We start from the raw sequence: 25,045 nt of genomic DNA on the forward strand, positions 1-25,045 counted from the left end.
ACAAAGACAATACAAGTAAAACGGAGAGAGGAAGCAACAGGGGCTGACCATGGAAAACAGGAATGTAATGAAAGTTTCTATTCAGACCAGAGCCTCGCTTGGCAGATTGTTTCAAACCTCTCTGCTTCTGTCTGTATGAAAAATGATGCTGTGCCAGTAGCTAGCTAACTAAATGAATGAGGTTTAATCGAGCGCCTTTCATGACTGTTGGTTCAACTCGCATTGTACGCTCAAAATAAATGACAATCTGTTGTGAACAAGGGTGAAGGAAAAGTCTACTCTATGGAAGTAAAATAATGACTAATGTCTTTGAAACAAAAAAAGCAGTAATTCAGTAATTCATATTCACCTTCCAGACTTAATTTCCAAAATATTCTGTCTAAAATACCAACTATAATATTCAATGGGCAATTTTCAGTCCTTTTTTTCTTTTCTTTTCTTTTTTTCCCTCCGCTTTACAAATTCAGTGGATTATTAGTGAATGTTTTTAGAAATTAAGTCTGGAAGATGAATATGGATTACTTAATTTTTAATATTGTGCATGAAATATTTTCATTTGAAATATTCACAGCTTAAATGTGAATACAACCCTGTTTAATTTCATTTTCAAATGCAAGCCCTGAAAATACAATGCATTAAAATACAAGCCCTGATAATGTAATCATGCAATTCAATATGCTTTTTTGTTTTAAAGACATTAGTCATTATTTTACTTCCATACATACTGGCAGTACTAGAAGCAAGTGTGTGAATGTGTCTTAGAGCAGGGGTTCCCAAACTTTTCAGCCCACGACCCCCCAAAATAACGATGCCAGTGACTCGCGACCCCCACTATCCTAAAGTATACAAACGTCTAACGCCTGTTTTACACATACTCTGTTTGCAGTGCACATTTTTTTCTGTGCCCATATTAATGGATTAGAGCGCGCGGATGCGGTCTGGCTATGCGTTCAAGGAGCGGTGCGTCTGCAGCAGTGCAGCAATCATTTCCGCGCCCATTCTATTTTTGCTGTGTTACGCAGCTCTGAATTAAAACGATAGCACAATGTTTGCATTAAAATAAACATGTATTGATGCGAAAAAAATAGTAATTTCACCATAGATGCATATAATTTTAAGTCTCTTTTTTGCCTCGGGTAAAGCAAGGAAAATGATACCTTACCGGGCATTTAGGTGAACAAGGAGACATAAACGATAGAACTCGTCTCTTCGTGAAGGTGGAAAAACAAAGTTCTTTATGACCTGAGGGATTTCTTGTCAACAGATTTAAAAGGAAAGAAAAGACGAGAGTCGCCTGTTTTTGTCTATTTTGAGTTTTAATCTAAAATGTTTGTGATTTTAACATAAAGCTTATGTAATGAAATGAATAAAACGTTTAAATGCAGTGCGTTTAAACGTGACATCTATATAGTGTATACAAAGAGAATTTCAATACTGACACGCCATGTTCAGTTACAACTTTTGGATTTGAAATAAAAATAAGTAAATGTTGTGTTTGTGATATACAGCCATGGATCAGTTGCACACTGCAAACGCGGCATATGTGAAAACACAATAGCGCATGCTGCATATGTACTGCAAAGGCATGACGGTGGTGCTTTTCCGCTCTCCTCCGCTGGCCTCCCTTGTCTATTTTGGTCGATATTAACCAACGTTTCATTTCGACAAAAAAAATATCCAAAGCTTAAAGCCTAAAGAATTACCTACGTGCACAAGTCTGAATATTTAACATGGTGCTGTAAATTGACCTGTTGCAACAGATGCTGTTGCTAATATGTCGTTAATCTGTCGTTATCACCGCAGGAGTCACGGTCGAGGGAAGGAAAATCAAAAGGTTGGTGGCTTTTTTATTTGCATGGTTAATATTTTTAGTATTTTGTTACAATTATTGATAAAATATGCTATTTCTTATCGTTTAAAATTTTTTTTTTTGATTTCTGGCAATTATCTCGCGACCCCTCCCTCCCAGTCTCTGTATTACAGTTTATATGTGACTGAGATGAACAAATAAGGATGTCAAATGTTCAGGTACTTTGGTTCCAAGTCAATACTAAATAAAAAATTCTAATGATACCAGTGAAATTTGACTGCTTTTGGTATCTGAACCCTTATTAGCATTTACCATTTTTTTGTTCTAAATTAATGTATATACCTTGTTGTTATAGTCCCTGATGTCTCGGTCAAGGCGTAGCTCTGAGGATTTGGGGTATTTTCTGCGCAGCTCTTCTGCTTGCTCTGGGTTAAAGGTCGCCAGCATGGCGGCAGCACTGGGCAGGGCCTGGCTCAGTCTGTCGCTGAGGTTGGCTGGTTGCTGGTCCTCTAAGGATGAGGACGAGGACGTCGTGCTGAAGTCGAGCGGAGCCGCGGTACCGTTGCCGTTAACCTCGGCGTACGAGCCCGATCCAGGTCCTATCCCTGTACTGTCGCTCACACCGGCCGCACCTACTGAGGGAGAAGTCAGTGTGTGAATCCCATTGCCACTCCCACTTTCCGAAGATGAATCATCTGAAAATATACACAAATACAGCAAAAATTAGTTTTACAACAGATAACACATTGCACTATTCTGACAGCATACGGTTTGATAATATTCTGCATGTAATTTTAGCACATTTAGTAGCACCAAAACATAAAATGACAATTTCCCAAATATTTACCCCATCTGTCATTGGTCAGAAAAATGGTCAGAAACATTTGGTTGATCTGCTATATGCTGGGGTCTTCAAACAAAACCAAAAAAAAAAAAAAAAAAATGTAGAAAGTACCAGTGTTTACAATCTTGGGTGGGGAAAAAACAATAAATGGTTAACTTATAGTAATAATGGGAGAGGAAAAATATTTTAAAATATGAATAAAGGAAATCAACATTAACAGTTAACTTGCTGGTCATATTTTACTCTATGCTAAGTGCTTTCTGCTCCAGGAAGATAGCTAATTGCTAAATGTAACACAGCTAACAGTCTACAGAGGACACATTTGACTTCATCTGTAAGTGTGAAGCCTATTTATAGCTTATTTTTAGAAGATGATCCTTTTAAAACACATTTTTTATGTTGCCCACTGCCAGGACTTCTTCCTGTCATGCTAACAATGTTAGCATGCTAATGCGCTACACTGGAAGCATTCACAACATCTAAGAATGACAGCCAGTCTGGATCTACAGTACATCCACTACAATGTCCATTCTACCAGGCGGCAGTTGATTTAATGCCGTCCAGTTTGAAGGGCTTGATGTATGAAAATTAGTTTATGAAGAGATCTATACCAAAGAGCGCCAAACACAGCACATACACTCAGACACACAGAAACACACACACCGCTGTGCTTGAAAAACACAACCCAGATACACAAATGCAATACATTATTTGTGTTCCTTTCAGAAATTACATATACAGCTCATAAATTGCAACTTCACCATTGCAAATGTATAATACATTAAATATATTTAAATCCAAAATAGTTTTGATGTAAATTCTGGTGTATTTTAGTTCACCATAAATGCTTTTCAATATATTCAGCAGTGCACTTTAAGACAATAGAAGTAATCATGAAATCACATATGAATATGTGTTTAAGTCCTACTGAAGTGGGTTAAAAACAGTGCAAGCAGACAGCTGTAATGCCTACACATGGCTATAGGGGGAAACAACAGTGAGGGTAGAATTGGGGTCAGAGTACAGTGCCAGCAGGAAAAATAGAGAGAGAGGGAAGAAAAAGAGAGGACAGGATGGATTGGATGTAGAGGAGAGGGCACAGGCCGGTTGGAGAAGCAGGGATAGAGATTGGATGAAAAGAGGGAGGGGGTGATGCAGAGTGAGTTAGGGGAAGAGGGCAGCGGGAAGCAGGTCAGAGTCAGGGGCACTGAACATCGATGGAGGAAGGGAGAGAAGGATGGGGGGGATGGTGACATTACCAGTGGAGGACACTGGATGAGAGGATGTGAGAGGGAGGAAGATAAAAGAAAGCTGGGTAGTAAGAAAAGGGAGAGGGGCAGAAAGAAAGAGGGATGGGAAAAATAAGCCAGAGAGTGAGAGAGAGGCAGAAAATGAGACATCGAGTGTGTGGAGGGGGTGAGCATGGCAGAGACAGCCGCATATTTATTGGAGTATAAAGAGTATTCATGCAGGGAGAGGAAGGCCGGACTAATGCCTGCCAGCTCTGCTAAAAAGCTCTAAAGCGTCCACACACATACACTCTCACTTTTTCTTGCCATTCCCTCCTTCACTGGTCTTTCAGGAAAGGTGTTTGAATGACAGATGAGAGAGCTCCCAGTGTAGCATCCATAAAATGTGTGAGTGTGCACACGGGCGCTGCGGTGGACGTGTCTCTTATGCACAGTGATGTGCTGAATACACTATTTGCTTGCCTCTGCTCAGTAAACGGCTGCAGCAGGCAGGCTTTTGAAGTGCAGATACTGGGCCGAGGCTGCTGTTGCGTTTCTCTCTCATATGTATCAACCGTCTTGCAAATGGCTGGCAGTTACACACTGTGAAAAATAAAAACGGAAAATGTACTGGTAATTTTCTGCCAGGACATTATCCAGTAATTTTATGGAAATTTCAATTAAACCTAAAACTTAACACAATGCAATGTGTAATTCAAAATACAGGTAAAACATCTGTAAAAAATAACAATATGGGAAATTCCTTAATATTTATACAGTACATTGTGATTTTTTTTTTTTTTTCAGTGCAATGCCACTATATGTATGTAATACGTAATATTCACTTTTTGCCATACTTGTCAATGGCTAGTATATAAACTTCACTGATTTAATTCTAAAAATATATTCTATAATATATATGTTCTATGAAAGACATCTCTCAGGTCACCAAACCTGAATTTTTTTGATAACAAATTTCAGGATTCTTTGATGAATAGAAAGTTTATTTATTAATAAATTTGTAAATGTCACTTTTGATCAATTTAATGCATCCTTGCTAAATAATGGTATTATTATTATTATTATTTAAAAAAAAAAATCAAATCAACCCAAATCTTCTGAAATATTAAATGTTATTAATAATATTTTGCCATTATCTTTATGCAAAGTTGTTTTTCAATCTAAATGGTCACGTTTATTTTCACCCGTTTAAAATTATTAAAACAGATGAATTGAGTTATTTATGCAAACAATATACTAAATAAAATTTTGCCATTTATTGGTAATTATTTATTGTTATTTATTAAGTAGAAAAGGACGATTATAGGCTAAAAAAATTTGCTCAAACTGAAAAAAAAAAACAAAAAAAAAACAACAACAACAGGCCAGCACTCAAATATTTAATTTCATTTGTCACTTTGGAGCATTACTGTGGACCATGAACACACAGAATTCATCTTTGAGATAACTGTACTGATGGGAGTTTCTTTATCATAGTAGTGTAGTATTTAGACCAACTCGGACAAACATACAATACAGATCCTTGTGTTTTAGCAAGGCCGGTGGAATGGTGGTTTGATCACCTCCTTTACATGATATGAATCCCTGAAACCAGGTGGCAGCTTCCTGAAGCTCTCCTTTCTCATTTGATACAAATAATAACAGCCAATAAAACCTCTTAACCGTGTGACAAGCGTGAAATATGATTAGCCCTGGCTCATGTCACTCATCTGGCCACAGTCCAGTTCACTCCTGAGAAGAGTGTCCCTTTAAATCATCAAACCCACTGCATCTGAACATCCTGGAGTTTTCACCATCCATCCATCATGATTTCAGGGTAAAATTCTACCCATCCTACAAATAAAAATGTTAACTACTTTAATGCTGTATAAAAATGTCTACATCACTGAGAAAAGAAAAAAAAAACACAGTAGGTCGAGTGATTGTCGCTATGTTTATTCCCGCAATTACTCTAGCAGGTGTGTGTGTGTGTGTTTGCATGTGACACACACAGACACGCAGAGGGGTGCAGGCACAACAGTCGATAGCACCGCTGTGCTTCCTGTCTCAGAATCTCAGTAACGACCAATCAGGCATAATGATCCAGTCTACACAGCAGGACCTGTGAGGAGTCACCATAACACAAACATTTCATCAAGGGGTGCAGTCCATGCGGTGACTGGCAGAGAGGATAGAGGATTTTTGAACACCCCCCACCCCCACCTCACACACATGTACATGGCATCAAGCAGGAGGAATTGAGAGATGGCCGGCTCATTCCTTGCACACTGTTTTTTTTTTCTCATGTAGATGACCTATCAGTGGGTACCTCCGATAAGCCTGAGCCTCTCGGTCAACTCCCTCCACTGCAGTCTAACTGGATCTTATTCACCGCACACCTGCCACACATACTGCTCCTAACAGCTTCTTCATCATCCCTAATTTCTTCAGACTTGAAAACAGCTAAGCACAGCACTCCGCACTATAGTAATGTATATTTATAACTGTAAAAACATACATTAATTAACTATAGTTATACATTTTTATAAGTTGCATAAATTACTTTCAATGTTCCTCATTTGTAAGTTGCAGTGCCCTATATGTGTGTGTGTGTGTGTTTAGTATATCATTCAGTTTGTACAGCTGGTTTAAAAGAGAAAAATTCACCCCTTCCCACCCTCTTCCACCCCCATCCCTGCATCTCACTTCTACACAATAGAGACCCACCCTGTCTGCTTGCACTACCCCTCTCCTCCTGGCTCTTCTAAAATATATTTTACATACAGCTCTGGAAAAAAATAAGAACTTGGAGTGGTCTCTTAATTTTTTCCAGAGCTGTATAATATATTATATATATATATATATATATATATACATCCAGAGCTTGGATACTGAATATGAAAGAGAGAGAGCTGACAGTGCGGTCCAGCTGCTCTGAATGTCACAGTGATTCATTGGGGCATTTAGCGCACTGGGGACAGGACAACACTGGAGTGTGTGTGTGTTTAAGGGGGCAAGGGTCTAGCAGGCACAAGGGCACACACACATACACACAAACACAAACATGCTGATTGAAACCAGGCTCGTTGAGTTGCTGTCAGGTTGTGAGAATGGTCCACAAACAGTCAATCAATGCTTTACCCATGATTCTCCTGGGGTGTGGGGGCAGAGGGCAGGCAGGAAGAGCGGAGTGCTGCATCAGCCACCAGCTGCCAACAAACTCATCGTAAAGTACTTCCTTACAGACATACACAAAACCACAGAGGCACACAAACGCGGACTCTCTCACGTTAAGACATTCAGTTTTCATTTAAAGTACCCCTGCAGTCAGTAATTGTATCCCTTAAACTCATCTTTGATAATCAAAATGACATATTTAAATGAGTTTTCCTCTTCATGCCTTAAAATAGCTTGACTGTAACTCAAAACCTTTATTTAGTATACACAGAGCCATGATTATGTATCCATTCAATAACACCAGCTCAGAATACTTGATCCATGATGTAAATAAGAGATGAACTGAGATGAGTGACAGCTTTTTAGTGATTATAAAGGGATATATATAATCCATTCATAATTTGAATAAAAGTTGACACATACCAATAATTAATGTTAACAAGATTTTAATAATGTATTAGTAAATGTTGAAATTAACATTAACACATTAATAAATTCTGTATAAGTGCAGTTCATTAATAGTTCAAGTTAACTAATGTAGCTAACTAATGTTAACTAATGAACCTTACTGTAAAGTGTTACCAATTAAATTAATACCTCACAGACATATAAAGTACAATAAAAAACTTGGGAGAAAAAAAAAAACCCCTAAGATCGAGATTGAGTATGAAATTCAAATCATTAGCGATGAAATTTCACTGTCTTATGCTGTCTTAGTGAGATCTTATGCAGTATATAATAAATTATGCAGGTCTTTCAGTTCTCAGTGGGCATTAGAAAATCTCAAATCAGCAAGCTGAAGTCTCATTCTTTCTTATCAAATCAAAGAAATTTTGTAATAACAACATGTTAATTAAAATGAACCATAAATCAACTTTTACTTGGCCTAAACACTAATCCTTCTCAGGATTAAGCACAAACATTTTAATCAATATGATTTAATCTACAACTGCGATTTCATATTTTACAGGAGCCGGTATAAATCAATGTTCTCATTGTGGTCCGGTCTGAGAACATTGATTTAAATAAACGCTACAGATAAAGCATGGCATTAATTAAGGGAATTGTTTCTTTAATGCAGCAATGGGCCAATAAATTAAATTATCGTATGTCATGTACACAGCATAGCCTGCAGTGTATAGGGGACAGTGGACTACATGAAAATCTAGTTCACCATTCAAATCAACTCAATTCTATGACATCAGGACAACTAAAGCATGAATCACAGAGCTAAAAATACTACTTAACCATGTGGGTCTTCACACATACACACACATGCACATGCATGCACAAGCATGCCAAAACTCACACCATGCAAACACTTACACATGGTAAAAATTCACAAGCTCAAACACAGAAAATTCATGAGCAAAAAAATTGAAAACCATGTGTTTTTTAATAGATGTAAAAAGTATTTAAAATTTGTTTGCAAATAACACTAGGTTTAAAATTTTGTATCTAATGCAATGATGTCCAGGCATTTAAGTGTCCCAAACTGTATGTTAACAAATCAAAATGCATTCACAAATACACAAATGTCTCACTCAACGGTCAATTTATGAGACCATGAGACTACACACGGCATGACTTGGATTCCATTTGTCACAAACAAATAATACACTGATTCATTCACTCACTCACACACACACACACAGACAAAGAACAGAGCTCTTTACACCCGCACTCACTTATGAATGTATATATTCATGCATAAGAATGTCTGTTTTTCCAAATAATATACAGTATGTGTATGCATATATGCATACCAGCATAATATATACTGTAACTGTAGGTGTATACGAAATAAGCACAATTAAGAGTGTATATATTATGGCATGCTATAGTGTAATGATCACAGTGAGAAGGCTAAAACCCAAGCAGACAATTTCCTGCGCATGTAAAACCACACTAGGGTTCATATTGTTCAGGCACTTGTTTTTTTCTGAAGTGCTAGATTTAACCGAGCCGGAACACAGCAGGATTTTTCCAGGACAATTCTACTTAGATGTTCAGTCATAATTACAATGGGCATTAAAGTGGTTTTGGTTAAAACACAATGGACAATCTGGGCATGTCATATTTCTTTCTTTCTTTATCACTTAAAAGGTTTTTTTATCAAAATGAGGAGCAAAAGAATTGGTGCATTATCTATATATTTGATCTATTATCTAGGGCAGAGAATGACGGGAAAGTTTTTATGAGCCTGACGCCTAATAAAATTGCTAAATTGGTAGTATTTTCAGCAAAGATTTATTCTTCACAAACAGTACACAAAACACAATTATGACTAAATTACGACCAATAAAAACTAGCCATCAAATATAGTATCATATCCATAAAACCAGTTAAAAATTTAATTCTTTAAAATGACTGCTCAACTAAAAATGAAAATTCTTTCATCATTTTTCCCTCATGTTGTTCCAAACCTGTATGACTTTCTTTCTTCTGTGAAAAACTGTTTTTGTCCATATTAAATAATGGACACCACTGCCATCCAATGTGTGGACCAAAAAAAATTAAAAAATTAAATAAATAGATAAATAAATAAATAAATACCAAGGGTTTGAAACGACATGATGGTGAGTAAATGATGACAGAATTTTCTTTTTGTGTCAAAAAGTAACATACCTGCAGCTTGGAAGCTCTGACTTTAAAGTGTAAGTTTGCTGATTATCAACCAGCTTTGTACTGTTACAATGTTGGTAGTATATGTAAAAGTGTACACCCATTTTCGTGTTACCAGCACTGAAATATCCTTGTTTATTTGACAGCAAAAGTTTGCAGAATAATGAAAAACAAGCACCAATTTAAAAAAAAGAAATCCTTTCTACTTCCCGCTTTTATTAAAACCCCATCTTGCCAGCAAACTACCCCTTTAAGAAAATTTTTCCACTCGTAATGGCGACATTGTGTTGCCGTTCATCTTGTATACTGTACATTCATTGCTGCATGACTCATAAGACAGTATGAGAACCTTAGAGGAACAGTCAGACTGGTCATACAGCAACGTTTCACTTACTGTGTATGAGGAGGGTTTGAACCGGCTGTGTATTTTTTTTTCTCCTTCACGTGAGGCCCGGTAACTTCTGTCAGCCAGGCTTTTTTTTTAAGCCTCAGCGGAGCTGACCTGAGCACAAGCAGTAACAGATGCTAATTCTTTCACTTCTACTTCCCGAGCCGCCCTGCAGGGAGTGTGCGCGCGAACGCGTATATGTGTCGGCCTCCCCTCTGCGGGATTACAATGGATTATCCTGCTAAGACGTGGCACGAGCTGCTCCCCATGCCGGCACAAGGCCTGGCATTGCCATAGCAACGAACCCCCCCTTTGAAACACCCACTGTTGTAGCAGTGACAGCTGTCCCCTACCCAAAAGAGAGAGGGGAGATGGGTCAGCAGAGTGAGAGAGGAAGAAGGGAGGATGTGCAAATACACAAAATGAAAATGCCGAGAGGCAAGAGAGACAGACAGATGGAGGTAAATGCAAGTCTGCACTGGGATGACAGAAGGTGGAAGTAAGAAGAGAGAGAGAGAGAGAGAAAGAAAGAGAGAGGTTCATCTTCTTGGGTTTGTCCTTTACTGTCTTGGTGCCCCTGACACAGCAGATTATCTTCACTCTGGACTTCCCTGTGCAAGACTCAGCATGTGCTCATAAACAACTTCACAAATGGCGAACCTCTCAAATAGAAGAAAAAAAAAGTAAATTCTGTCATTATTTACTCTCTCTCATGTTGTTACAAACCAGTACACTACAGTACGACTTTCTTCTGTGGAATGTAAAGGATAAATTTTGAATAATTTACTGGTTGATCTTTTCCGTTTTACAATTGTTAATTAAAATGAATGGAAAACCTAGATTTCAAGCTTCAAAAAGGATGCAAAAGTTCCATAAAAATGCAAAAAGTTATCCATGCAATTTATATTCCAATGAGATTAAGTCGCTATTCACTGATAACTTCAGTGTTCAAGAATCAGGATCATTCCATTTCATGAACAATCAATTCATTAAAAATATCTGAATCAAAGCAGTGAATAGTAACTTAAAGTGTTAGTTCACCCAAAAATGAAAATTCTGTCATTAAGTACTCACCCTCATGTCGTTCAAAACCAGTAAGACTTACAATCATCCTCAGAACACAAATGAAGAGCTTTTTGATGAAATCTTTTTGAGGGTTCGGAACGACATGAGGGTGAGTAATTAATGACAGATTTTTCTCCATTCGCTTTCATTATACTGAGAAGAGTGGCTAGAATATTCTTCAGAAATTCACTTTTTATGTTCCACTGAAGAAAGATATTCATACAGGTCTGGAAAAACATGAGGGTGAGAAAATGATGAGAGAATCTTAATTTTCAGGTGAGCTATGCCTTTAAGAGAATGCACAGCTAAATGAGGAATGAAGGATTTGATTTTAAGAAGTTTAACTATGCCCCTCACACATACACTCAATGTGTAAATCCTAATGGCACAGCTGATGAGAGACCATAATCAGGTAGATTTAATGGGCCCGGCTGAAATTCCCCCGTTTGGGCTCCAAACTGAGTAGAGATAATTAGAGAGGGGCTCAAAACCCCCTTTCACATTTAATAAAGAAAAGTCTTTATTAATCTTTGCTTCCCTCCCCTGCCTCTCTTCCTCATCTCTCTCCTAGGACTGCTAGTGCTTCTTTTGAACAGAGTTTTCAGGATTGTTCTGTTTGTCTGTAATACATCAGTACAGCAGACTGAAGAGCCCAGACACACACAGGATGGAGAAGTACAGTTTATGCAGTAGTTATAGTGTGTGTACAAGTCAAAGTCTAACTGAAAATAAAAATATCTATTTTACAGATCTTCTTGTGAACAATTCAACCGTGCATATGTTTCTCTTTTTTTACCTCAAAGTGCAAACAACAGACTTCTCTGGTGATGTACGGAGGACTCCAACAATTTAGTCACTTAAACCCCACCCCTGCAAGCTCATGTTCATCTGCCTCCACTTTTGAGTCTCAAAATCCAATAAACAACCGATCCATAAAACAAAGTCCCCCATCCAGCATTTATTCTTTTTCGCTAATCGATTACATCACAATTTCAGAAGAAAGGATCTGCCGCTACTTCCATTTCATCACGACTTTAATATCTTCAAGCTTTTACACGTCGCAAGCGCTACGGAAAAACCCTGTGGTTTTTTAAATGAGAGGAGGTCAGGCTACAGGTACAGTAGAGCTGCGGTCAGCTGAGATGCTGAATCTGGGCAGCAGTTCAGCTGGTAATAGGATGTGAGTAGACAGTCCTGTGAAAGCATGGCCCGGCCTTTCCGTCGGCCTTTCACCTAATTCCCTAGGAAAAAGAGAGGGAAGGGGGAAGGGACAAAGATAGAGAGAAGGAGAGATTGAATAAGAGAAATAAAGACAGAGAGTGCCCAAGGCAGGGACCTTCTCTCTGTCACAGCTTGTTTCCTCTCTTTCCATCTTTCTTGAGTGCCATATTGGTACTGTGAGAGCGAGAGACGGGATGAGCGAGATATGGAGGTGTGGACGAGAAAGAGAAAGCTAACCGAAATGTGTCAGGGTATGTTTCTCGTGCCTTTTTCTGCTCTGAATAGTTATGACTGTGCTGAGGGCAGAAACAAATAGAGCATTTAGCGTAGTATGGGCGACAGCAGAGGAGATGGAGTGAGAGGGGGATGGAGGAAAGTACGGCGGAGGGGGGAGAGGAGGGTCTATCATGAGATTGAAGGAATGACAAAATTACATGCAGTGAAGAACCATTTCTCCCTTGTTCAGCTCAGTACAGTATACCTCTGTAGCCTTGCTAATAGTAGTCATAAAGTGACACACATACACGCAGAACAACAGACAGTGTTTTGTGCCAGAATCAACCCACTGTTTGTCTGTTCCGTTGTCAGTCGTCCAAAGCTACATGTGGATGTCAGTCTGTTCTTTGCGGCATGCATGGGCTGGCGGGCAACACTAAAACTGCAATGGTGTCAACGGCTGTTATAATCATGACACTGGAAATGAAGAAGTTTGACGCAGAACTTGAAATTAAAAGACCCAAACACAGTGTCCTAACCAGACGCAATGCGACAAATTTCTTGAATGTGAAACTGCTGCAAGACATCACACAATCAGAGTATATTTGATATTTAATGTATAGTTATGAGTGTGATTTTGGACTCATATGTAGGAAAATGTCATGTGCCCTCACTTTTTGGTCAATAATCACTATTATTTTTGTTGTTGTGTGAAAATAAAAATAAAAAAGTTTTCGGTCAACCCATTGAATCTAGTTGGCATAGGATCCCAGGAGATGTAATGATTTCTGTGATTACATGTAGGTTAAAGGGTTAGTTCACCCAAAAAGGAAATTTCTGTCATTAATTACTCATCCTCATGTCATCCCAAACCCGGTCGTAAGACCTTTGTTCATCTTCGGAACACAAATTAAGATATTTTTGATGAAATCCGAGAGGTTTCCGAACCACGCATAAGTCATTTCGCCTTTCAAGGCCAAGAAAGTTAGTAAAGACAAATGACTGCAGTGGTTCTTAATGTTACGAAGTAGCAAGAATACTTTTCGCGCACAAAAACAAAATAAAAATTACGACTTTATTCACTCACTATGCCAACAGCGTTGGAGACTGACATAAATTTCATTTTTTGGGGGAACTAACCCTTTAAGTTAATTGTGTAGGTTTAGGATAAGTTAACATGATGTACCATGTTAGCAGTATGTGAAGCTATTGCACTGAGCAGTGGCAACTTGTTGCACTGGCAACAAAATGGAAACTTTAAAGTCACGACAAAATAGTGACAAAAAGTAGTGACAAGAGATTTTCTTGGGTATTATGATGTACATCCGGGCATAATGGATTATCGAAAAAGAAAGAGGGTTGGGGCTTGCTTCTATTTACTGGTTGTTGACTGGATGGAGGCAGATCTAAATGCAAGCTTGCAGTCAAGCTTGGGAGAAAGGGCATAAGAGTTTAAGAGAACAAAATGATTGGAAATTTCAATGGAAGATCGAGTAATGACATTTAGATTAATTATTAGGTCAAACATAACACATACAATCATTCACAATAACATACATTTAGAATTTAATTTTCATTTAATTCCGACAATGCTTTAAGACCAAACAGAAGCCAAGCGGTTACATCAGCAAACATGCAGTTGGCTAATATGGTTAGTGCTCACTTATCTGCTTTTCAACAAATCTGTTGCGATTCCTAATTAATATTCATGAGCCAGGCTGATAAGGTTTTATAATGTGCCCCCAACTTCTCAGATCATTCCTACAACCCTGGTAATTACCCATAATTCTTTGCAGATCTGCAATGTTCAAGTGTTCCTATACTTTAGACATAGAGAGACAACAGGTTGAGTAGCTTCACACACACACACACACAGTCACACTTCATTGCAAATGTATATTGTATCCCAGAGACAGAAGGCATGTAGTGAGAGAATAAGGTGCTGCTAACCTCTATACTTGCTCTCTCTCATCACTCACATGCTCATTTGCAAGTCTGTAGTGCTACTCAAAACAAGCAATGATTTCCAATACTAAAGGTGGGGGGAATTTTGCTCTGAAATAGCTTTTGGTAGGAAGCCCTATACATATTAACACACCAACGCTCTTAACCTACAAATATACACAAGCACGTTCACCAACTCAAGTTGAGCTGACACAATAGGAGACCTGCGGACCATACGCACCTTTCGTTCATCTCTGAATGCAGGTGCACGTCCTGGCATTGAGCCAGAATTAAGAGGAAAAATGGATAGAGAGAGAGCAGACGGTATGAGGGCATGAGAGACAAGTGGGAAGGGTTACGCAGCAAGCTGAGGGTAAGGAAAGTAAGAGATGGGGGTATTTAGCAATGCACCACTCTGAGAGAAAGAGAGGGTGTTGGCGAAAGGGTGGGGGGAGGGTACGAGGAAGATTTGCAGTGTTAAAGGAACCATTTTCCTCCTGCGGTGGGTCTTGAGGGAGAAAGGAGGAATACTGGGAGAGCAGGGGAAAGAGAAAGAAAGGCAGACTGAATTATTGCACAAGTGTGGTCATGGACAAAGACCAGCAGTAACAGGCAATATTGACACTGGTGTGGGGAAGGAAGAGAAAGAGAAAAGTCAAAACTAAGTGAGAAAAAAGGATGAGTTGGACATAGAGAGACAGAGTATGTTTCGGAGGGGTAGGGGCTGTGTGTGTGTGTATATATATATATATTCATATTCAGATTCAAAAAGTCCATCTAACATGTTTTTTTTTTTACCAGGCTCGTTTAGGTTCAGTAATTTCACTTTAATGACAATGAAAATGTTATTAGTCAGTTATTGAAATGCCTTATTTTCTTTTGCTGCAAACCAGCTAAGTCCATGTGTGCTTTTTTTGCAAAACCTCTAAGTCCAGCTCTTTGGACAACAAGACATAGTAAAACGTCCATCAGTTTAACAGCAGCCACTGTTGTGTTTAATGGCTACTCGTGAAATCCTGTCATTGCCAATGTAACGATGGACAAAACATGATAAAAAAACTTGCAGCTTGGCAATTGAAAGCCGGCTCATATGCAGACAGTCATTCATCTTGAAATCATATGATTTGATTTGCATCTTCCAATTGGTTTTTCTGTGGAATTAGAGGATTTTGATGACAAAGGGAAGTGGGGTTTAGTTATTTCTGCCAACAAACGGGTATTTCTGAATGGGCTGATGGTGGGATTTAGTGAATTTTAAGCGAAAGTGTTTGATGAACGTATAGTATGTGCTGAGAGCAATCGCTCAATATCATTATCTCATTCATTTTTGACGGAGGTTGCGTTTAATGGCTTTTGCATCTGAACTCTTTATATATATGTGAGAGTGTGTGTGTGATTTATATAATTATATCATTAAATTATGTAAATATGTAATATATATATATGCTAACAAAACCACACTATAATTGACAGCAAGAATGTGAATATATTTGGTCTGTTGAGTTTTATCTTGTAATTCAGTTCTGCTCAGTTTTGTCAGGCATGACAGAATGTATCTGTTGCTAAACAGCAGTTTACTGGAATCCTACACCTGACCCTGACTGTCTCCAAACAGATGGTACTGCAAGAGTATGTCTCTTTAAATGTGTGGTAAGGGGTCAGCTCTGACTGTACGCTGTTTTGTAGCTTGCAAAAATTTAAAATTTAATTACACAGAGGGATGGAGTGGGAGTGTGGCCGCGGGCAGCGAGTCCTCATTTAGGGTGGGCAGTCACATGCCTCTGTCAAAACATATTAACCCCTCCCCTCTTTACGTTCCAGCAGAGAGGATTACGGAGAGAAATGGCCGAGAGCCCACTGAGAGACATTTCTACTGTAGATCAGCCACTGATAATCACAAATTCAGTCATCTTCTCTTTAGCGAACAATGCCGAATCAACTGCGAATCCTGCATCCTAAGACACAGACTGGCATATTAGTGATGAAGGTTGATTGCGAATGTGTGAGGGTCAGGTTTCCTGTGGTTTGTGCTTCTTAAGTGTGTGACTCAGCAGTCTATTCAGAGATCTCCCTCTCTATCTATCCTCTTTCATGTTCTCGCTTTCTTCTTGTTTTCTTTCTCTCTGGAGGACTGTAAGGGTCCATTAGAATCTTAAGATGGCTGTAACATTCATTTTACTGTGCTGTTTACTCCATTGTCATTTACAAGCACCTAAACATCATCCATTTTACATGTAAGACAGCAAATGAGAAACAAAAACTAAGACAAACTAAACTTTTCTTCATTATAGAAGTGTTAGTCTTAACACAGACAGATATCTTAATTGTCAAACGTACACTACCATTTAAAAGTGACAGTAAAGACATTGATAATGATACAAAAGATCTATATTTTAGAATGAAAATATATTAGAATGATTTCTGAAGGTGACACTGCAGACTGGAGTAATGACACTGAAAATTCAGCTTCAGGAATTCAGGAATTACATTTTAAAATTGATTCAAACAGAAAACCGACATTTTGAATTGTAATAAAATGATCAAATAAATGCAGCCTTGGTGAGCACAGGAGACCACACATTTTTTTAACAAATTTGTACCTAATGAAGTCTTTTTTGCCCCTTTTTACCACTTTGACAGCAAATCATACTAAAAAATCCACTGTTCAAAAAATCTCCAGTTCATTCTAATATGTGACTGTCTGTAAAGCTTGTTTGAGTAACCAATGAGGCGATCTTAACAGTGTCTATGTCCTCAAACAAAACTGTTAATTGTTACCTTTTAAAGATTGGAAAATTGAACAACTAAAATTATGTGTTGGCCACTTGTGAAAAAAATCTTGTTTCCTAGCTGAACGATAAAACTGGAGCACCTCAAATGTCACTTTTTGTGTTCAATATGCATGAGGCGGTCCATGAGCAGTTCATGTAAGGCTGAATCTACGGCAGCATTAAAAACAAGCAAACAGCTTTATCTTGGCGTGAGCAGGAGTCTGGCAGTTCTTGAGCTGTAATAATGGCCTTGATCTGTCAGCAACTGGAGAGTTCTCTTGCTTTTTGTGTTAATGAAGGCTACATGGGTCTGAGAGCTGCATAATCTTGAGTAAACCCACGTGTTGGAAGAAGTTGGAAAGTCTTGAATAAGTTCAACTCAATCAGAACAGGTGGCAGACGTGGACCTTGACACAGAGCACAGGTGAGAGACTTGTTGGAATTTAATCAATATGAAGTAAAATAACATAAAAGCCTGATGCTCCCTGTTAAAACATTTGTCAGAGAGGAGAACAATTTCCACCTGTGGATAAAGGGTTGGGAGAGGAAGAAGAAGACGAAAAAAAATCAATTCATCAATGCTTTGCAATTCTCTTTTCAACAATTCTGAAAACTTCAAAATCGATACTGAGCTTAGTTTTTACTGCATAAGCATGATGGCACTTGTGCTAGAGACAGCAGCATTATTCTTGCTGCCAATTACACATGCACACAAAACCCTCAAACAAGTATCTAATATTGCATAAAGTTAGGAAAGGTCAAAGCAAATTACAAGGGTTTTTTCAGGCTACATTGTACTGAATAGCTTAAGTGCTGTGAGAAACAAAGGCTTTTGCTTGATATTGTCTCTCCCTTGTATTTCAGTGTTTTGAGATCAAAATGCTCTTTAAAGACATAATTTATGCAGTTTGGAATGCATTATCAGATACACAAAACACACAGTCTATAATGCAATCATTAATAATCAAACAGTAATAATGATTGGAAAAAAAGAAAAATATTTGCACTTGTCTAGAAACTTTCAGATACTTAAACTTTGTTTATTGCTTGAAGCATCTTTCTTTATTCTTCTTTATTATTGACCATTTGCTTGTTTTTAAGCTATATTTAGAAAATTACTTAAATTGGAGCAAGTAAAATTATTTTGCCCTTATATATAAAAAAAGTATTTATAATAAAATGAATAAAAATGGTGTATACTAAATATTTAAAGCAGTTAAACCATTTTAAATAATTTAAAGCTAGTCTGTAAGTTTTGCCTCTTTGTCGCCATCTCTGTTTGAAACCTGCAATTGCAGTTATTTGCAGAATTATCATCTTTACATGGGTTGTGCATCGCCACGGCTCCTCAGTGCGGATGAATGTGGATGTGGATACTTTACTTCAGAATCACAGATTATAGTCTTGGAAGTATGACCAAACTAATAAATTTTTTTTAAATGTCATCTGAACAAGTAAGTAACATCTGCCACTTTTCTTCTGACCAACTGAAAAAAAAAAAGGATTACAATAAATTGTGCTACCAATGGTGATTAAATCTAATGATCGCTTAGCTCATATCACATCACATCAAACTATGGAAATTATTATTATTGTTATACTTTGTTCTCAAATTGTTAATGTTAACGACATCAGCATTGTCTAATCTCTAACGTTAATTTGTAATACAATACAATCCGCCATCAAAATGATAAGCTTAATTATTGCAGTTGTTGTGAGAAAAGGCTATAAATGATCCGCCATCCTCAAATGCGATATAGCCTACTAGCTGGGACTCCTTTATGTAAACAGACGTGACGCAATGATGCAAATACGAAAGGCGGCATGCTCGAATTTCCGGCAGAAACCTACTGGTACCACTCGAATAAGAAAACATTATTACAAGCTTACCGTTGTGAATCAGGCTAAGGTAAGGAGATAGTTTTGAACACTGGCTGGTTATGTACTTGCCCGAAAATTGACTTTGGATGATTTTTAACTAAAAAAAGTTACGGACTGCAGCTTTAAATCAAGAATCATTTTGGAATTGACCCTTCGCCGGGAGTTTGATTGACAAGCAATCTAACCAATCATAATGCCGAATCCGCTGTTATGGCCAACAAAGCAGTCAGGGGAGGTGGTAGATTAATGTTGATGGACTTGAACTTGAAAAATGGCGTGTATGTGACACATTTAAGAGCCACAAAGCAGTATTTATTGTTTAAATTTCTTTAAAAATGACAACATTTTAAATTTGAGACTTTGTTTCATATCAAAAGTAACCTGCTCTGTCTTGTCTGTCAACACGCTGTCAGTGTCCCCTTTGCTCCGCACTGTGTGATGTGTGGCGTGAGAGCGGCATGGCTTGTTGGACATAGCAACAGTAACTAAAGTGGGCAGGTCTTTGCGAATGGTCAATTGGATAATGACTGCCAGAATCAGAACCAAATTGAATCATGAGGTGCCTAAAGATTCCCATCACTATGTGGTAGTGCTTGTGCTTGCAGTGTTTTGGAGAACTGACCCACTTAGTGGGCCACACTGCCTGGAAAAATGGAGGAGACAACCTACTAGACCAGCACTCTAGAGGAGCAAGAGTCCATGCCATGTAGACTTAGACCTTCAGAGGAGATGGTTGGTTAGAAAGGTTTGCAATTATCACCTGAGATTTGAAACAGATGTGAGAAAATCTGTATGACTGTTATTGGAGGTATGACTGCACAAGCAAGACAGATCCAGCTGTGCCGAGATGTTAGATCGAGAACAAGTGGTTCCTACCGCGAGACGCGGTTTGCTTCTATTTCATCAGTAGGCTAAAGACATGAGTGGTCTTACCATGATATCTCACTTCACTACGTAATCCCAGGATTACTACAGGCCGTGTTAATCCAGCTACATGAAGATAATGTGACTCAATCCTCACACCATGCCATCAATCCTGCCAACTCAAAACATATCCCACAGCTTTATAACCATGGCTGGAATTGATCTGGCAGCCATTTTATTGGACATGCTGTACATGTGTACTGAAAAATGAAATGTTATTAAATCAATAATTTGTAACATGGCCACCAAAGTGTCCCCATATTCTTTTTTGATACTGTTATGGATATATGGATTTATTATTATTTTTTTTTTAACTGTAGTACAGAGTCATTCACACATTCGCACATGCAGTAAAGAGCTGCTTCATCACTGACAAAAGATAGAAGATACCTGCAAATTTTGTTTTCTACAAAGGACTGTAAATATCCAACTCATTCAGCACTCTATATGAAGTCTTGAAGAGCCTAGTTTTTCTCATTAAAAATTACATTTATTATGGAGCTGAGTTTTGAGTTTGTTTGGCAATTTCATTATTATTATTATTATTATATTAATTAAATAATAAACAAAATAAGAAATATACTACTGTAATAATACTATTTCACTGTAAAATAAAAAGCATTAAAAACAAATTTTACTGTAAAATTACAACATTAATATTTATGTATTTATTTTGCACACAAACAAGTTGATTGAGTTGATGTAAATTTAAGTCTGTCTTGGCTGTTTGTTTTTAGATTCACAGAGAAGAGAATTTTTTATTGCAGTTAGGACAGCTACTGTATTGATTTTGATTTTTAGTTTATCATGTTTGTCAAGTGTATTCTTCTACACTTGTGGTCCGTGATACCCTAAAACCTGTGGGATATTTCACTAAGGCTTGTTCTGACATAATTCACAAATTAAATCGTCAATTAAGCACTGCTAATACTTCAGAAACAACAAAACATCTCAACAAAACTATTTCATTGGTCATCATCCTACCATGTCCTCCAAAGCTGCATCTCCGGTTATCCTTCGTCTGTCTCTACTGTAAATTAAATTTGCTCCCATTTTTGTTCCTCATAAAAGATTTAGCAGAAAGGTGATCTTAATCTGGGTCACTCACACTCTGCGGCTGTTCCCCATTAGAATTTTCATCATGTTTAATATTCAACCTCTCTGTCTCATTAAGCACTGCAGGATCACTCTCTCTCACAGACACACACATGAGCTAGTAATATATTGACAAATGTGCTGCTCCAACCACAAATGGTAGGCAACCATCAATACAACAATACTGTTTTTAAAATATTTTTGAAAGTTGCTTATGATCACCAAGGCTGCATTTTTTGGATCGAAAATACAGTAAAAAGAGTAATTTTGTGAAATATTATTACACTTTTTCTATTTTATTATATTTTTAATGTAATTATGCCTGTGATGTCAAAGCTGAACTTTCAGCATCATTACTCCAGTCTTCAGTGTCACATGATCCTTAAGAAATCATTCTAATATGCTGATTTGCTGATCAATATTATTATCAATGTTGAAAACAGTTGTACAGCTTACAGGGATAGTTCATCCTAAAATGAAAAATACAGTAAGTCATATTTTACTCACCCTGCTGTTGTTATAATGCAGTTCTTTCTTTTTCAGAATACAAAAGGAGAATATTTAAAAAATGTCTTACTCACGCTCGTTCATATAATGGCAGTGAATAGCGACCAGCATCAAGCTTTTTAAAACAGACACAAAAGTGTCACAGAATGATGTTGTATATTCCAAGTGTTCTGGTTTGGTGAAAAACAACCGAAATTTAATGTATTATTTAATGAAAATCCTGACCTTGGTTCAGTTCGTGAGACTCTATTAACACCACAGTTCACCCCGACTCGTTCAGAAAAAGCACCCTAGTAAAGTGTGACAGAATGAAAGTTGACAGATGTGAACGCGATAACTTCTTGTTGCGGCGAAAACAAGAGATATAATAACCTCAGAGTTGAAAGTAAATGGATTGCATTTCGTTTCGTGCTTTTGTTCATTTTGATTTCTCACAACTTTCGTGACTCGCATGCTTTTTCTGGGCGAGTCAGTTCGCTCTGAAATAAATTTACTGACCCCAAACCTTTGAAATCATCATACACTGCCGTTCATCGACTGTGTACTTAAAGACAACCACACTTACTGTACATTTTTCCAGACACACCCCTAATCTTAGTTTCAACTGTGTCAGATGAGATCCAGGACATTAAGCGCACACACACAAACGCAAATCACCAGATCCGTCAGAGCTAAACGCTGCCCTCTCCTTTCTAGTTACTCTGATCGCTCATCTTCTGACTCATCTCTCATTATCTCTCTCCTCTATTCCCCTCTTCCCTCCTTCCAAATCATGCCACATGACCTACAACCCTCTTTTTCTCCTGCCCCATCCCCACATCCTCTCCTAGGGTAGAGTAGGCATGGTGAGCTGCTGAAGTGTATTATAGTACTCTAACTCCCCTCCCTCCATCTCTATCTGTCTCTTTCTATGGCCTTGAAAGGGTGAGAGCTCCCCTCCCAACACAGCCTCCCACATGCCAACAGACGACATACTGAGAGCCATAAAGAAACCCTCTCTACTCTCCCTTCCTGTTTCTGCACCTCTGTTCTCTTCTCGTTCCTCTTCCTGAGCTCTTACGAGATGCACTTAAAATTTCGGAGACGATTATTTGATCTGATTGCGATCATCTGAAAGAACCACATATCCTGTGCATTTTAAACTCCAATTCATGTTACAAATGAAAATGAAAAAATGTACATTTTAATATAATATATAACAATATAACATACTAACACCGTATAATTCATGTCATTCTACACCAGTGCCACATCTGTTCAATGTTCAACGTGAACACTTCTTTGTGAGTAAATGTTTTATTAAGTTTATACTTTATGACATGAACAAAAAAGGCAAACAGATCTTTAAGTGCAATTATCTGTATGACAAATAATCATTAGACAAAATTTCATAATCATAACAGCCATAATGAGACCAAACGAACACTTGGTAGAAGCTCTTTAGATACCTCAGCAACTACTTTGCACACTCATTAAATGTCATGTCAGAAATAAGTCCCCGCATGCACACTCACCAGCCTAACCTGTTAAAATTCACACAACTGTGTGTGTTCGCCAGTAGCAGTGGATGAGATGCAGTCAGAGCAGCCCACATAACTCTGAGGTCACATGAGAGTGTAGACGCAGCCTGTGGCTCTTTTCGTCTTTGCAAGTCTAAGAAGCGATTAAGCAGGCGAATACGTAGGAGTGGGAGTGGCACGTTCCACCTTTTCTCTCACCCTGTGTCACCCACTCCATCCGCCCCGCAAGCATGCTCGCTCGCTCTTACTGTAGCCTGCGGCGCTGGGAATGAACAGTGCGTGTCTGCTGAAGTCCCGGCCGTGACATCAACAAGCTTCCTGTGGAATCCTAATTACTGCAATCATGTACTTGACAAATAATTTAAACTTTTCTCACAACAAATGTTACATGCACAGACATGCACAACATCTTTTGAAGTGCCACAATGAGCTGCATACCGCTGAAGGAGAGTCCAAAGCAAGGCAGGCTGTCCTGAGTTCTTGTTTAGAGCCCGTGCCGGATGTTGATGGGTCAGTGCCGCATCCCAGAGATGGTAATGGGGGGGGGAGGAGAAAAAATAAAGAGCGCAGGAGGAGGAGGCTCAGTCAGACAGAGGTAGCAGCCTTTTATTTGGACCCATATGACACAAAGCCTCTTCTCCTCTCCCTTTTTCTTAATGACTAACAGCCTCTTTCATTTTAATGGATTGCATCCGAGGAGGATGGGAAGAGTGCGTCTATGTGTGTGCGGCAGAAATGCTGTCTGCAGAAGCATGGAGGTGAAAAATATTATGCCCCAAATCCCTGCTGCATAAAAGACAGTATTGTTCATCTCTTTTGATAACAATCACGACTGTCTTAAAGCATGAGTATATTTTTACAAACGGAAAATGAAGACTTTGAAATTTTCTGAAGATAATTTGGGTGGTTGCTTAAGCCGCGGTCACGCTAGACTTTGAACGTGTGAAATTTCTTCAGATGCTGTAATGGTCGTGATGTGACGTCACGGTCTACAGCGTCTTTTTTATAAACATGAATTCAACATATAACTTAAAGTAATACATTCAAAATGTAAAAAATACAAAACATACTCGACTTTACTGCAAAAATATAATTCTTTTCATTCAGCCAAGAGGTCATGCCGAATTGATCTTCTACTGGTCGCACCTCTTCACATGATGCAAATTTGCAGGTCAGAGTTCACCAAACTTGAACTTTGGAACGCAGCGAAATGTGAAATTTTTTTCGCACAAGCTTGCATTTCCGATCTGATGCACTCGCATACGTTTGAATAGAAGTCAATGGAACGAAAAGTGCAGTGTGACTGCACCTTTACTTGGCCAAGAGAATATAGAGCACACCCAATAATCTTATAATTTATAATTTTCTCATTTTTTATGGCTGGCCAAATGTCTCAGTTCTACCATTTAACCATAAATGTATGTGAATTTTTTTTAAAATTCAAAATTGTTAATTGTTTAGAAAAGTGATCGCACAATTAACCTCAACACTATCTATTACGTTCATATCATTTATGCTTAAGAAATGCAGAAAGAAAAAAACTGAAAAAAGAAGCAAATGTAGAAATACAGGGAAAAAAGAAATTCAGAAAAAAAGATGAAATGCAGAAAAATAAAGAAATGCTGACAGAAAGAACAAATAGAAAGAAATGCAAAAATTCAAAAAAGAAATGAATTTAAGGAAAAAAATTAAAAAGCAAGAAAAATGCAAAAATAAGATAGAAATATAGAAGAAATAAAGAAATAAATGCAATAAAAAAACAAATACCATAATAAAGAAATGCTGAAATAAATTCTGAAAGAAATGCAGAAAAAGAAAGAAATTCAGA

General features: G+C 38.0%; 1 protein-coding gene across 4 annotated transcripts in view; it reads right to left on the reverse strand.

The window, feature by feature from the left end:
• The window catches only part of nol4lb (nucleolar protein 4-like b), a 113,171-nt gene that overhangs the window by 7,463 nt on the left and 80,663 nt on the right, over positions 1-25,045 (reverse strand). For all 4 annotated transcript variants that reach the window (XM_067370876.1, XM_067370875.1, XM_067370874.1 and 1 more), the window contains exon 6: positions 2,153-2,505. In XM_067370876.1, coding sequence (XP_067226977.1) covers positions 2,153-2,505 — 353 coding nt within the window. The remainder of the gene's footprint in view (positions 1-2,152; positions 2,506-25,045) is intronic.

The sequence above is a fragment of the Chanodichthys erythropterus genome, chromosome 20, assembly GCF_024489055.1.
Source record: "Chanodichthys erythropterus isolate Z2021 chromosome 20, ASM2448905v1, whole genome shotgun sequence".
NCBI classification, from domain to species: domain Eukaryota; kingdom Metazoa; phylum Chordata; class Actinopteri; order Cypriniformes; family Xenocyprididae; genus Chanodichthys; species Chanodichthys erythropterus.